This window comes from Molossus molossus, unplaced genomic scaffold (genome assembly GCF_014108415.1).
Source record: "Molossus molossus isolate mMolMol1 unplaced genomic scaffold, mMolMol1.p scaffold_m16_p_12, whole genome shotgun sequence".
Taxonomy (NCBI): domain Eukaryota; kingdom Metazoa; phylum Chordata; class Mammalia; order Chiroptera; family Molossidae; genus Molossus; species Molossus molossus.
In genome coordinates this window covers 84,429,462-84,445,302 of record NW_023425347.1, presented here as the reverse complement: position 1 = coordinate 84,445,302, position 15,841 = coordinate 84,429,462, and the positions used below count along the sequence as shown (strand labels likewise).

Below are 15,841 nucleotides of genomic sequence, written 5' to 3'. Positions count from 1 at the left end.
TTGCTTCTGTCAAAGAGGTATTGAGATAAATTGATGATCAATCAAAGGAAAAAAAGAAGGCAATTAGTAATTCAAAAATTGGTTTGAGTTACAATTGTCAATCTTTAGCTCCTATTACTAAAAAAAAGGGGGGGAGGGATTGCATAATAATATTGATTGCTGGAGGAATCATCTCATCTGCTATCCCATTTTCTGAGCATTAAATAGTCTAGTATCCCAAGTGCAGATGGTGACTAAGGAAGAGTGGTGTGTGGACAATCAAAAGTTGACTTAATTTTGACTAAAAAATGTACAATGTGTTTCTGAACAAAATAAGATGCACAAATAAAATGAATTCCCTGGCTTTTTTTGTTGTGGAAAAAACCACCTCAGTGAGTAAATTTGTTTTTGTAAGTAGGGAAAAATTTCAGATGTTTTATGTCTATAGATTAGGATTGTTCTTTTATTCTTGATGACCTTTTCTATAGCACCATGTTTCTCTGGTCCTGTATCACTGTAGTTGAATAATCCTTTATGTTCTATGTTTGTTTTTATAGCAAGAACAGTATGAAAGTACCATCGGATTCAAACTTCCCAGTTACCGAGCAGCTAAGAAATTATGGAAAGTCTGTGTAGAGCATCACACATTTTTCAGGTATTGTTCTCACTTAAGTATTTTTCAAGGATAAATTATTTATGCATGTTTCTATTTTAAGCTGGCTATTAAAATTCCTTCTTTGTATAGCTGGCATTCTTTTAGTTAGCTCAGGTAAAATCATCTTAAGCAAGACAAAATGAATCCAGTTCTCCTTTGGGTTGACAACATTCCTCAACATTCTCAGAGTACCTTTCTGTGTGTGGTAGAAGGAGGAGAGAAGTGAGGAGTAGGAACCTATGTTTACTAGGGGCTCTGTGATTGCCCTTGCTGGAGCTGAAATCAGTCCTATCAGGAAGAGGTACCCTGACTACCTCCACATGCAATTTCTTTAAGCAGTGCTTAATTACTTTCTGTGGGGCTTTTTTTTTTTTTCTTTTTCTTTTTTTTTTTATCCTCACCCAAGGACACTTTTTGTTCAGATAGAGTAGGAGGGAGAGAGAGAGAGAGAAACATCGATGTGAAAGGGACACATCGAGTGGCTGCCACCCGCACAACCAACCAGGGCCGGGGACAAACTGCAACCAAGGTACATGCCCTTAGCGGGAACCGAACCTGGGTCTCTCGGGACCGCAGGCTGATGCTCTAACCGCTGAGCCAAACCGGCCAGGGCTCTGTGGGGCTTTTAACTGGAAGGTTAAAGGTATGAAACTGATTATTATTATCTTGGCTTTAATCAACCCCAGAAAGGGAGCCATCTTTGAAGATAATCAGAAGACAGAAGAAAGTTTTATCTCCTCTGGTTTTCAAGAAGCCATATCATTAATCCCCTGTATATTCATTTACCAAGCATTTTCTCTATGTTTACCCTTTGTGTAAGTACTGTATTGTGCACTTAGAGAATACCACAAGATAGTTCTAGTCCCTGTCCTGATGGAACATACAATTTAACAGAGAATACAGACCTTAGGCAAATTACTTGTATTGAAAGGAGAGTCAGCTTATTATTGGCAGCTTGCCTTTTTTTTCAGTCCTCACCCGAAGATATTTTTCCGTTAATTTCAGATAGAGGGGTAGAGAGACACAGAGAGAGAGAAACATCAGTGTGAGAGAGACACATCGATTGGTTGCCTCCCACACATCTCAACCAGAGTCAGGGATCAAATTGTAACTGCGGTACCTGCCCTTGACCAGAATCTAACCCAAGATTCTTTGGTCTTCAGGCTGATGCTCCAACTGCTGAGCCAAATTGGCCAGGGTGGCAGCTTTCCTTTTTAAGAAAATTTACTTATTATGGAAAATTGCATACATAACAACAGTAAAGAGATTAGTATTATGAACGCACCTACCACCTATCACCCAGCTTCAGTAATTATCACCCCCAAGGCCAGTCTTGTTTTATCTATAGCCCCACCTAATTCTTCCCACTACTTCCCAGATTATTTTGAAGCATATCCAAGACCTCATGTCATTGTCATTCATAAATAAACTTGACTGTAAAATGGCTGTCAAGAGAGAATCATGATTTCATTTCTTTCCGTTCGTATTTTCATAGCATACGTAGCACTTAGCACAGTGAACAGGAAGAAAAGCCAGGGTAAATAACATTTCAAAATAAAACATGAGGGCACATTTTATACCCAATTAAAGAATCTTAATTATTGGCACTAAGATATTTCTTTATGCTTTCATCATTCTCTTCTTTAAAATCAAACCAAGAAAATAGAATTTCTAAAAAGGGTAAGGAAAAGCAAAGTTATTTTGAATGTTTAATATCTGTGTTATAGATTTCAGCTGCAGCCAATATATTTACTCATAGGATCGCATATTTAAATCCATTGCATCAAAATATGAGACTATATTAACATGTAATGCTTTATTACATAAAAGAAAGTTAGTATTTGCTGAATTAAAATAAACTATCCCCAAGGAAAAATATACTCTTTTTTTTCAATGGCATTTGATGTAGTAATTTATGTATTTATTCAGCAAACATTTATAGTGCCAAACTCATGCCAGGCACTGTGCCAGAAGTGAAAACAAAGATGAATAAGGGGAGACCAGCACATAAATTGTTTCAGTTCGGTAGAGTAAATGCCATGACAAAAGGGAGCACAGGGTACCACATGAAAAGAAGATAGGGTTCCTAACTAAGTTGAAAATACACCAAATAACCTTTTAAATAGGTTACCAGGCATTAATTGAGTCTGGAGTATATTTGACAAAATTATTCTGGTGGAGTGGAAAAAGAGCTCTGGGCTTGGATGGACTCTGTTACTGTCCAACCTCTTAACAGCTATGTGACCTTAAGCAAGTAGCTTCTTTTTTGAGGTTCAGTTTTTTTGTATCTATAAAATGATGACAATATTACGAGGATATAGTGAAAATATTACAGTGCTATAAAAGCATTTTGAAAACCATAAGGCCCTATCTATAGAGATATAAAATAATATTATTAATATAGGCCACAAGTAAATTATACATGTTGCTTGGAGAAATGACATAGAGTTAAAATAATGATCAGTTGATTTGAAATCTATTTTGATAACTATAAGGAAAATGAGAATTTTAAAACTTTTAAAAATCTAGATTTTTGTCTTTAATCTCACAGTATCATTAGAGTGGGATAAAATATATAATATATGATTGTTATGGTTTTTTTCCCCCCAGACTAACATCTACAGACACTATTCCTAAAAGCAAATTTCTTGCACTGGGATCCAAATTTCGATACAGTGGCCGAACTCAAGCTCAGACCAGGCAAGCTAGTGCTCTGATTGACAGGCCTGCCCCACACTTTGAGCGTACAGCAAGCAAACGGGCATCCCGGAGCCTTGATGGAGGTTTGTATTGAATTTTGGTGATTTCCTATGGACCTAACTCTTTATCTGTAAGAGAGCCAAATTAAAGAATGTCATTGGTAAAATGAAATGGATCTCACTGATTGTCTAAGTCAGTGGAATCATCTTAAGGAGAACTGAGGTTCAGTTCCACTGTTAGGAGATTGAACACAACTAGAACTAGAATTAGAATTCAGAATCTCTGCCGCAGAGTGGAAACCTAATGGACTATACTAAACTAAAGCCTTCTTGAATTTTTTTTTTATCCACACCCAAGAATATGTTTCTGTTGATTTTTTTTAGAGAAAGAGAAACATCTATTGGTTGTCTCCCATATGTGCCCCAACTGGGGATTGAACCCACAACCTACGTATGTGCTCTGACTGAGAATCAAACCTGCAACCTTTCAGTGTACAGGACAATGCTCCAGCCAGCTGAGCCACCTTATATTCTTGTTGCCCATTTTGGTTTTCAAGCCATTTCCATATATTCCTGTTTAGTACTAACAACCATTTAGTATCAAGAAGTATTTAGGGATTCTTGTTTTACTCATGAGGAAACTAAGGTACAAAAAAACTTATATAACTTGTTAGGGTCACACAACCAGGCAGTTCATCCATTTCATGATTTGCAGTGATTCTTGCCAGGGGAATACATCCCTATCATTTTTGGAGGTTTAAAACAAATGCCAAGGCTTCACCCTTAGATATCTCATCTGTCTGCAGTAGACCTGAGCATCAGCTGGGGTTTTGTTTTCTGTTGTTTTTAAGATCCACAGATGATTCATGTGGGGTCCCTCTGGTAATGGAACCACTGATCCGTGCATACCTATTGTACCTGTACTATACTAGCAGAAGTTGTTCTAATAAGTTATAGAGCTAGAACTGGAATTTAAGTCTCTTTTTACTCAATATGATGGTTTTGAGTTTTACTCTTTATTGCTCTAATATATAAATGTCTATGTTTCTTTGTCTGACGGGAGCAATACAATACTGGAATTAATGGGTTCATAAGATTATCACAACTAGCGGTCTTTAGAAATGGGAAATAATTTAATTTTTCAGGTTAAATGCTCTCTATATATGCATCAAAATCTTGTAATAGTCAACAAATGAATTCATAAAACTGAAGAGCCAAAACATCTTAAAAAGTATTCACTACCTACAACACTGTGAATATACTAAAAGCATTGAATTATGCACTCAAAATGAGTGAATTGTAGGGTATGTGAATTATATCTCAACAACCACAGTCACTACCATGATTCTCTGATGTGATACATAGTTTGTTGTCTTCTTATTGAGAAGAAAGTTGTTTCTCTCCAGGGCTCCCAGGTTATATCTTTCACTTGAATTGCATATCCATGTATAATAAATACATAATTAATTTTTGCTCCGCTTGAAATAATAGTAACCTATAACAAAAGAAATACAAAGCCTTAGGTATGACATGAAAAGTTATTAATATTTAGGGTTTATAAAGTATTTTTATAGCCATTGAATGAATATGCCTTCCCCAGCTATCCTGTAGAGTTAATATCTTTCACATTTTACAAATGATGCAACTTTCTGCTTCTGTTTCTAACTGCCAGTTTCTACACTTATACCTACTTTTCCACATGCAGTGTAGATTGCCACAGCAAAGAATGCTGAAGACATAAATCATTTGGCTCTGCAATATTAGTATTGGATTAAAACCAAACACAAGTGGCAAAATAACACATGGTGAAAGCATGGACTATGTTTTTGTAATGCCAGTCAGAGTTGAATTAATTCTTTGAGAGGAGGTGTGAATACACATGTATAATGAAACTCTAACACAACTGTGAGCAAAATATTTTGTCACATTCCCCTGTGTTGTTAGATTTGGTCTACCATCTGCCATTCTTGAATTGACTGGCTTAGAGCACCCATGAGTAGCAGGGACTCGCAACAGGGCATAGAATTTTCATTGAATGATAAAGTAGATTCTTGTGTTTCTGCTGTTTTTCCTTTGTGTCCTCTGAGAAATGATTTCTTTCACCGGAGATCATTACAGGGTAATGGACATTTCTTGGTGTTGTCCATGTGAAGAGCTGTGAATTTCAATTTTTTATCTGTTTTGATCATGGAATTTCTTTGTTTTACCTAATCCTTACTGTTTATAAATCTAAATTTATCAGGATAAGTTCAGTTCAGAATACTCAGTTTAAAAAGGCAGGAACATGTATAATAAAAATTGTAAGTGTTTTCATGCAAAAATAATTAAGATTTAAAAGTCTCAGTACATGGAAGGATGAATTGTTATCAGAAATATTAAATCATGCGGAAAACTCTGTGGTCCTAGACACTGCTAGATAAGTGAAGTTTTACCACAAAATGTATAGGTGCTTTCTGAAAGAAGGAAGAAAATATCACAAGAGTGTGAGTGATTGTTTTGAAGTAAGCAATCTGAACTTTAAATGCCAAATAGTCCAAACCAAAACTCTGTGGAAAAATCAAGCTTTGGTCATGAATCTATATTGAATATGCTCTCTAAAAGTTTGTTAACCTCAGCAAACTTGGCCTGTACACACCGGATACCAGTACCTGCTTCCACTTCTCTTCCCAGTTATAACAACCAAAAATGTCTGCAGACATTGCCATATGTTCTGTGGAAGGCAAAAATTATCCCTGGTTGAGAACTGTTGCCCTAAATAATACAAATTGATAAAACTGGAGGAGATGGTAGGACAGAACTCAAAGGTTGGGGGATTTTTTAAATTCATATTATTTTAATCAAATAACTTTTTAAAAAGGAAAGTGTTTGGTTCAAAGATTTACCCTTAAACAAGCATCAAAAGGCTACATGTCTTTAAAAGATCCACTTATCAAGTTATTTTGTAATCATTCCAAGGAAGCTTCACAGAAAAAAATCAAACTTAATCCTTTTTTCCTGGAATATATTTTTAGGTTCTTGAAATTATAAATGAATAGATCTTTATTTCAAAAAGGCTTCATGGAAGAAATAAGACTTGGTTCACCTCCTTTTCCCCTTTCATAGATTGTGTTACAGGTTCTTAAAACTAAGTGATTACAAAGTTACACAATCTTGGTAACTTTTTAATAAAATGAATTTTTAATTTCTTACTGTGATGTCAGCACCTCCACCCCCAAAATCCCCATTACAGAACATGATCGCCAGCACATTTTAGTTTTTCTATAGAGGGTACTTTTAACTTTATTATTGCCATTAGTTACTTGGCAGAGCACTACTAATGATTTATTTTTGTACCTTCTGTGTGGACTGCCCACTGGACACTGTAGCACTCATATGGTACCTGGTGACTGAAGCAGTACAGTGACTCTTGCCTTCACTTATTCTTCTCTTTTCCTTTTCTCACGTAACAGCGGCTGTGGATTCAACAGACAGAAGTCCTCGGCCTACTTCTGCACCTGCCATTGCTCAGAGTCAGGACACAGAAGGCAATGTGCAAGGTGCATCTTTCAAAAAAACGGTGGTTTCTAAAGCACAGAAGGAAACAGTGAAGGTTGAAGTGAAAGAGGAAGAAGTGCCACCTGAGCAAACTGAGCCAGAGGCCACAGAAGTGTGGAAGGTATGTCATAAGTCCAAATATCTGGTGAATTCACTTTCTGACTTAGAGGTATTAACTCCTTGACCAGGAGGGTTTTCAAAGCATTGATTGTTACAGAACCCTAACAGATTATTTCTTTCTCACTCTTTCTGAAAGAAGGTATCTCCCATGAACTTGTAAAATGCTTTCATAGAGTTGTGTCTTAAAGACTAAAAACTATCCCAGAAGTTTTCATATGACTCAACCTTTACCCAACTTTTATCTAAAAAAAAAAAAAAAAAATGAAGTCTATAAACACAGTAGCACCATGATTGTCTTGCTTTTAAAAATAAGTTTTGCCCTGGCCAGTTTGGCTCAGCAGCTGGAGCTTGGGGCCTGTGGACCAGAGAGTCCCGGGTTCAGTTCCTGCTAGGGGCATGTACAAAAATAAAAAAAATTAAAAATAAATTAAAAAAATAAAAATAAGTTTTACTCATCCAGAAGGAATCTCCATATTTCTTTTTAAGAGTAAGCTATGCTAGTATGATTAAAATATCATTTGACTTCTCTAAGTTGGATATGTGTGCAGCATAGCCAGAGAATATCCAAGTATTACGTAAAGCATGTCTATGTGGTTGTTTAAACCTTAAGTATCTTTACAAAAAGGGGAAGGTCCATTATGTCGGAGAGATTATACTACTGACTTGCTTATAGTTCTGAATTGATTATACCCTTAGTCACTGAACCTTGTTGAAAAATTACCAACTTAATTAGCAGATTTCCCAGGAGTAACAGTAACTGGACTGATCTTTTATGTGTTGATAAGCTTTTTTTCTTTTTTTTTTTATTAAATCCTCACCTGAGGACAGTTTTTCATTTTTTGTTCAGATAGAGTGGGAGGGAGAGAGAGAAATGTGAAAGGGACACATCGAGGGGCTGCCACTCGCACGACCCAACCAGGGCCGGGGACAAACTGCAACCAAGGCAGGTGCCCTCAGCGGGAACTGAACCCAGGTCTCTCTGGACCGCAGGCCAATGCTCCAACCACTGAGCCAAACCGGCCAGGGCATACATTATGTGTTGATAAGCTTTTTAAACACATGTAAGCGGTGATGGAGTTGAGGTGCTAGTTCAGATTTATTGAAGTAAATAACAGGTCTCACTGTTAACAACAGGAATTAATAGACTCAGTCTTTATAGGAAAAATGACATTTTTATATGTCTATTTACACATTTAAAGTCATATAAGACCTTAATAAGTGCTCTCACCATGGCAGATGGATTAATCCTGTTCTCTTGGAATCAGTTCAATATCTAGTTTATCTGTAGAGCAGAGGCCAATCTGTCTCTGTTTTGATGGTATTAAAAAGAAACTATTCAATATGACATGCAGTTTTTACTGTCCTTTGAGACCGACTTGAGTCCAGAGGGGAAAAAAACTTGAATGAATGGTGGTGGTTTGCATTTTTGTACCTAGCCAAATATGCGTGACGTTAGCCATCAGGTTCAATGTCAACAGTGCCTTTTTAATGTTAGACTGCCCCAGTTAAAAGTTAGGATATCTCACCTGGCACTTCTGACTGTTACACTAATTAGAAAGTGTTGGATTACTGGAGTTGGCAAGGGAATTTTTTTGAGTGGCTAAGATTTCTTTGGCTTTCTGCTAACTTGTTCTTTTGACTATAAGTAGACACAAGGATCTTCAGGAAAGGTTCCCTTTGCTTTTGGGACCTCAGCAGAATGGAGAGATCACTTTCTGGTATATACTCCCTATTTAAGTGCCTATAGGGGGTCTTCTTGCCAATTAATTCTATATAATGCTGTTTTGAGATACTTGTGTTGAGATCAGACTGAAAGCCACCTCTGATAACTACCTATTACTATAATAGTAGTAACAGAATGAAGGGTGACTCTGAGTTGATTATTTGTAGCAGTTAGAAAATAATTATGGAATTCACCTGAAGCCACATTTATTATATAAAGCAATAACAGTAATAAAGTAGTCTTGTAACTGTGTAAATTTCATTATCTAACACTAATTTGATGCCAGATAGAGCTTTTTAGCATCTTGAGTCATTTGACAAGACCCGTTTTGGAGGTGTGTACATCTTTATCTCATTTAATGTTCTCCATAGGGGCATACACAGAACTACTGCTGCTACTTCGCCTCCATTCTTAGATTGAAGTGGAGGCTCTCAGTTTTTTGCTGTTGGATTGCTAAGAACCCAAAGCAAAAAAGTCATTATTCATTTACACAAGCAAATTAAGCTTTCCAAAATAATTAAAAACTACCATTTGCTATGCATTCACACTTCTATCAAGATATTTCCACTTTATTAATAAAAAACCTAAACTCAGAGAGGTGAAACAACTTGCTAATGATCACACAGCCAGTATACTGGGATTCAGAATAGAACTGACCCAAATTGTTAATTAATTACCCTTGGAAGTTAAAAGTGTTATTGCTGGATGTGTTACCTTACGTTCTTCACATTCAGTCCTAAAGAAAATAGCACAATGACATTGTACTCTGAAGTAATGCTGCCAAATGTGATTTAAAAAAAGTATGCAAAATCACTGATTGATTTGGTTCTGTAAAGAACTTAATGATACCAAGTGATTGAGATGACCCTTAATAAAAAGTTTTCTAATTTTGAGATATCCATTGTGTTAGGCATTGCTTACTTTATTATGCTTCCTCTTAATAGTCTATCTAGTTTATTTATTTACTTATACTTACTCCAATGGGGTATATAAAATGACTATTACTAAAGGTATTTCAAAGGTAAGCAGGGGTCCTTAGTTATTTTCTTACTAGTATTAAGGATGAATTTTACCCATTCACCAAACACATGGGCTCCAGCTGCATAGAGAGGAGATAATAGTGTGTTGAATATTGTAGTTGAGCCCTGTGTGTGCTTATTTTATAAATCAGCCTTGATAAAGATTGCATGCATTAGTAACAATTTGGATTAAGTTTATTTTGGTGTTTTGTTGTCTAATAAACTCAAGAGTGAAACTGCCTCCATGAATATATTGATCAACTAACAAAATGTTTTGTATTTACCTGCTTGGTGTTATATGTGGTTTATTGTATGTGTGCTTTAACTGCAAAGATTTCTTTTTGTTTCTAACTATCATGTATGTCATACGTTGATATCTTCATTTGTAAATTTGTTTTTAAATGTTATTTAAGGTACTTCTAAATCGTTAAAAAGCAAAACAAAAACATATGGCTTACTTAAGCCTAATTATTATTTTTAATAAGTACTTTATTTTATAAATGAGTATAAAATATTTTCTTCATCAGTAGAATAATGACCTGAATTTTCTTTTTTGATCATTTGGCTTTCTATATTACCTCTTCAGCCTTGAAAATGTGATGGTGAACTAACAGATTGCTCTTGATTGCTCTTGAGAGTAATGTTTTTCCCTGTTTTACCCCCTAAAGGCTGCATCATGATGATTACATATTAGCTTATTTCACAACCAGCTTAAAGGTGCAGCTTATTTGGAAACAATGCTATTCATAGAAACTATTAACCTAAAATGTTTTACCACTTTATTTCTTAAATGTAGGTGGAAAAAACCCACATCGAGGTCACAGTACCCACCTCAAATGGTGACCAAACACAGGTTTGTGCCAGTAGGTCACTTGTTCTTTTTCCCCTCCCTCCTTGATTTTTTTCTTCTCCCACACTGCCCCCTCCTTAAAAAAGAAATTAAAATGAGAGTTCCAACAAACTTCAATGAGCCAATTTTTTTTTATAATTTTTCTTTCTCTTTTTAATAATGGCAAAACAGAAGCTTACAGAAAAAACTGAAGATCTGATAAGAATGAGGAAGGTTAGCCATTTTTCACTTTCACAAAACTGCATTAGCATCACCCATGCTGACTTTTACAGTGCATTAAAAAGACAGTGATCCATCCTTTTCATTGATTTCTCTTAATCAGAAATTACTTTAAAATAGCAGAGATATATGTATATATATGCACACATGTATATAAAAGAAATTATAATTCTATACTATACATTAATAAATTTAATTAATAAACTTTCCAAACTTTTGAAACACAGTGAAATAATTAGTAAAGGCCAAACCTATTCTTTATTAAACTATGTAAGAAATATTTCACAGTGGCACCATATTCTTGAAATTGTTGACAACATTTTATACATATTTATTATAGAAACCATCATAGTATCTCCCAGTATTGTTTATAACTTTGGTTTGGCTGCTCTGTGCCTCTTTCTTCCAAACTATAGAGTGGGATAAATCAGTTTCTATTGAATATAATATTGAATGATCATATGTATAAAATGACCATAGATCTTTCTAATGAAAAGTATTAGAGATGTACAGACTGCATTATTACTAAGTATGAAATGTACCAAAAAACTAAATAATGCTTTGAAGTATTTCTTTACTCCATGGAACATGGAGTTTCAAAGCTTCTTAAAATCATGTATTTTAAGATAACCCCTCAAACAGCTCAATTTAAAAAATAAACATAAAACAGTTTGTTATGTAAGAAGCCAATGAAGCCAGGAGCACTGTCTATTTAAATAACATCATCACATTCTTCCATCGTTCATGAACAAGGTCATCCATTTTCCAGTGGTAATTATGTTCTCTGTGTGTCCTTGTGGTTCTGTGACCATTTCATGTTGGCATATGCTGAGCTATGGACATTTAATTTTAAATAATTTTTTATTTGCCAATTTGCAGTTTTTTCCCGCAAGAACAATGTTTTAATTTTTTATGCTTTTCTGTTTTTCCCCTCTTTCATTTTCACAGAAAAAGAGAGAGAGACTAGATGGTGAAAACATTTATATCAGACATAGCAATTTAATGTTGGAGGTTTGTATGACTTGAAGCTTATTTCAGTTGGTTGCCTGTAACCTTCTGCATTCTTTGCTGATGCCCCTTTCTTCCTTCTGTGCTGCGTTTGGTTTTGCATGCGAGAATTCTAGGGTTAAATGCTTTTGCATGTTGGTAAACATGAAGATATGTAACCATCTCACCTGACTCTTTGTAGTTTCCATCTATCATACTTATCTGAAAAATATATGATTGGGACTACCTCTGCCTCTTGTGGTTCCATTGTTTTACCCACTTTTAGAAAATTCTACATTGCTGTTAAAAAAATTTCATTGAATTTTCCAAAAGTCTAAACTGCTATATATCCCAAACATCAAATTTTTTATCTTCTGAACTGAATGTGGAAAAGTAAGAGAAACAATCACAATTGAAAATGGGCTTAAAATATTGGGGATTCCAGAAAATGACAGGACAGTCAAGGGGAGGGAGTAAGACACAGGAAGGAAAGAAGGGAGCCTAGCATTTAGTGAGTAGTCAGTATGACAGAAGATAGTTTAATCGTAAAAACAGGTGTGTGAATATGAGATTATTAAATTAAAGATGAGAAAATTGAGGCTTAGAGAAATTAATTTCCCTATGGTCAAAGAACTGATAAATTGACAAAGCTAGAGTTAGAGGTAGGGCCTGTCTAACTCTATTAAACTATACTTTTTTCCCCGATTAAAAAATAGCAACATACTGTCTGCTATAGCAACTGTAAGGTCATTTTCTCATTATAGTCAACATTGGTGAGATTTTTACCAGAGTTATGTTGTATACTTTATCTAGTGTTGGACTCCACATTAGATAGGGAAATACAAAACTAATTCGAAGATTCTGGGAACTCTGAGGAAAACTTAAAGAAACTGGAATTATTCTCTGTGGGAAACAACTGAGACCATTTTAGTTTACACATAGAAAAACTCATATAAAAGTTTATAATTCCACCCAAGACAGAGCCAAAAGAAATGAACACAAACTCTGATATCAGGGATTTAACTTAGCTTATAAAGGAAATATAAATATATAGGAAGATGATAAACATGGTTTCTGCCTTCAGGAAGCTTATAGTGTTGGGAAGTGGAGAGTAGAGAAACAGTATGTAAACAAATAGCAATGACATGATTATAAGTTGTTATAAAAGCGATGAAGGAAATAAACCATATGCTGTGCTAATAAAAGGGATCTACTCTGAATAAGATGAATAGGAAAGTTCTCTGAAGAGACATTTTAGCTAAGACTTGATAGATGAACATATATTAAATGTGGTCAATATTATTAATCTGGAAATTTGAAGAAACTTTTAAAGAAAGATCTCTGATTTAATGTAATGGTCTCCTAATAATTACTTGAACTCATCTTATTCTTTGTCAAAACATGTATTTTGAGTGCCTGCCATGTATAAGGTACTTTGATGAAAGTAACAAAAGTTATGGCGAGCCTTCATTAATCGTGTACTGTATGGTAGCCATGCATTCACTGCATGTAGCATGAGGTTTCCCAAGGCTGGATCCTAGGATCTTTCAAACGTGGCAACTAGATCTCTTTGTTTTAGCCCATCACTGAAACTAGACTTGAATAGTTCCTTTTCTGAGATTAGGAAAAATAACAGTCAGTTGACCTGCTGAACTCAGCAATATAACATCTTCCAATTCCAAACATCCCTGTTTCTTGGCTAGTCCATTGTTAGTGCTTCCTCTTAACTGGAACCTACAGTACCAATCATATATTTGTCATTTGTTTCATGAGGTGTGTTATGGCTTCTGAGACTCATACAGTCCCTGTGTGTGATGTGTTTTCCCCCAGCATTTCACTGACAGCCATGAGAGGGGATTTCTAATAAGTGTGTGTTTGAAAATTAAAACTACTAACTAGCTTTTGAGAATATTTTATATTTAATGAAGTGTTTGGTTTGATTGCTGCTAAAATTATAATATGACATCAAAAGTGTCTAACATGAAGACAACCAAAGCAATTTGGCTAACCATCATTCTCTAGTTACTGTAAAAGTTTGGGATTTTTTTTTCTTTTTTCCCCTAAGGAAGTTCTCTCAAGGTATCTGTCACTCTAGCAGGTTTTGTTTTTTTTTTTAAGCATCCCTCCTCCCCCACTCCCACTAATGCTTTGTTCTGGCACAAATAAGGTCGAGTTCATTTTTAGATGTACCTCCTCCTCCTCCTCCATCTCCCAGAGGGAACCTGTAGCAAGTGTCTATGACAAATTCTATTTGGAACATATCCCTTTGAGATCTTAATTTTACTCTGTGCCCCCACAGGTTTGCAACAGAGCCAGCTAAGAAGGATGGAAAAAGCCCCATCAGAAGCTACTGATGTTTTTGAAACATTGGTTTTCTCAGGTTCCAAGCCAGAGAAAAGCTAGGCAAGAAGAGTAACAAATGTCTCGTGTTAGGCTAACCTAGAGAGTTATGGTTTTACCATAGCATCTGTTGCTCATTTTTGTTTTACTCCATTCACACTTTTAACTCTTCTCAAAATGTTAAGTTCTTGGCCCAAGCAAATTTAATTTCCATTCAGGAGCTGGGTCACAGGGCCTTACATGCCTGGTGAGTCTCAGTTGCTCAGCCTACTACTTAGTCTTTGACTGAGCTTGTTCATGCCTTTTCTTTAGTAAACACGCTTTTCTTGCTTTCAGCTAGAACAAAAGTGCAAACTGTTGTTTCCCCGTGTGAAGCCCATATTCATGAGCTATACGCACACTTCATTTGAGAAAGCAAGAGGTATTCTTATGGGGGAGCTACAGGATTGCCCTTTTGGGGTCAGTTTTCTCTTTGAATGATCACAAAGCAAATATACATGGTTCATGCTTGTAAAAATAAAAATAGACTAGTAAATGAATTTTCTGAATGAATATCTCCAGAATCAAAATTGTGTCATGTGCCTCAATGGATTCTTTTTTCCTATGCTATTTTTGCTATTTTCCCTTTTACGTTGCTTTTGAAAAAATCTAAATTTAGTTGAAGCCTAAATTGCTCCAGAAAAAAAAACTTTTTAAACAAATTTTTATTTAAATGAGTTTCCCTTTGAAAAAAAAAAAATTAGGCTGTTCCCCAGAAAGTCAAAAAGGAAAAAAATATAAAAGACTAATCCCAAAATTCACATAGCATATTAGGAGATATATTTAGTGTTATGCTTTTCTTGGATACAGAGCTGCCTTGATATATAATAAACACAGAATTTTTAGCAGTCATCAAGTGACGGGCTCCCACATATTTTGATCTCAAGCATAGGATCTTTTGAGTTTTTTTGGAGAAGTATTTTGGACAAAGAACATTTGAGTTTTTGTTTTCAAGCTGTATTTCTCAAATTATATCTGGCCAAATCTCCCTTTTAAAAGTTATATACCTCCTGTTACACAAACCTAAATATTTCTCATTACTTCTAGCATTATTAACCTTAGTTTTGATCATTTTTCCCTAGAAGGTCCCTTTTAAGAGTTACCCCTAGTTGTTCAGTATGCACATCTGCTGGAACAGTTGAGGTGTTTTTGTTTTTTTGTTAATCCTCACCTGAGGATATTTTGTTTCTGTTGATTTTTAGAGTAGAAGCTGGAGGAGAGAGAGACACACATCTGTGTGGGAGACACATTGGTTGGTTGCCTCCCACACATGCCCCAACTGAGACTGGGGATGGAACCCTCAACCCAGATATGTGCCCTTGTCTGGGAATCAAACCCCTGACCCTTTGGTGTGTCAGTTGACACTCTAACCACTGACCCACTGACCCACACCAACCAGGGCAAGGGCCAGTTGAGGTATTTTAAATCATTAAGGAGGTATATAAGGTATTTGATGAACTCTTGTTAAATCACTCCCAATTCATTAAAGGCTAGTAGAGAAGGTCCCTAATTTGAATTGTACTAAGGGATGAAGTGAAGCTGTCAGAGGCTGGAAACCATAAGCTTTTTAGTTAGTGTGAATAGTATTGGCAAAGAAAAAAAAAAGCCGTTATATTACATATCCCTGAGTAATTATTCAGAGATAGTAACAACCTACTCTGGAGGCTTGAGCTAGGA

The 15,841-nt window shown here is 35.5% G+C and overlaps 1 protein-coding gene across 18 annotated transcripts in view; it reads left to right on the top strand.

Annotated features, from left to right (window-relative positions):
• EPB41 (erythrocyte membrane protein band 4.1) overlaps window positions 1-15,841 on the top strand; it is a 185,429-nt gene that overhangs the window by 128,039 nt on the left and 41,549 nt on the right. For 14 of the 18 annotated variants that reach the window (XM_036257112.1, XM_036257098.1, XM_036257113.1 and 11 more), the window contains 5 exons: window positions 537-634; window positions 3,245-3,417; window positions 6,783-6,988; window positions 10,526-10,582; window positions 11,747-11,809. In XM_036257112.1, the coding sequence (XP_036113005.1) occupies window positions 537-634; window positions 3,245-3,417; window positions 6,783-6,988; window positions 10,526-10,582; window positions 11,747-11,809 (597 nt within the window). The remainder of the gene's footprint in view (window positions 1-536; window positions 635-3,244; window positions 3,418-6,782; window positions 6,989-10,525; window positions 10,583-11,746; window positions 11,810-15,841) is intronic. The other 4 variants (XM_036257097.1, XM_036257096.1, XM_036257100.1 and 1 more) reach the window with 2 other exon arrangements.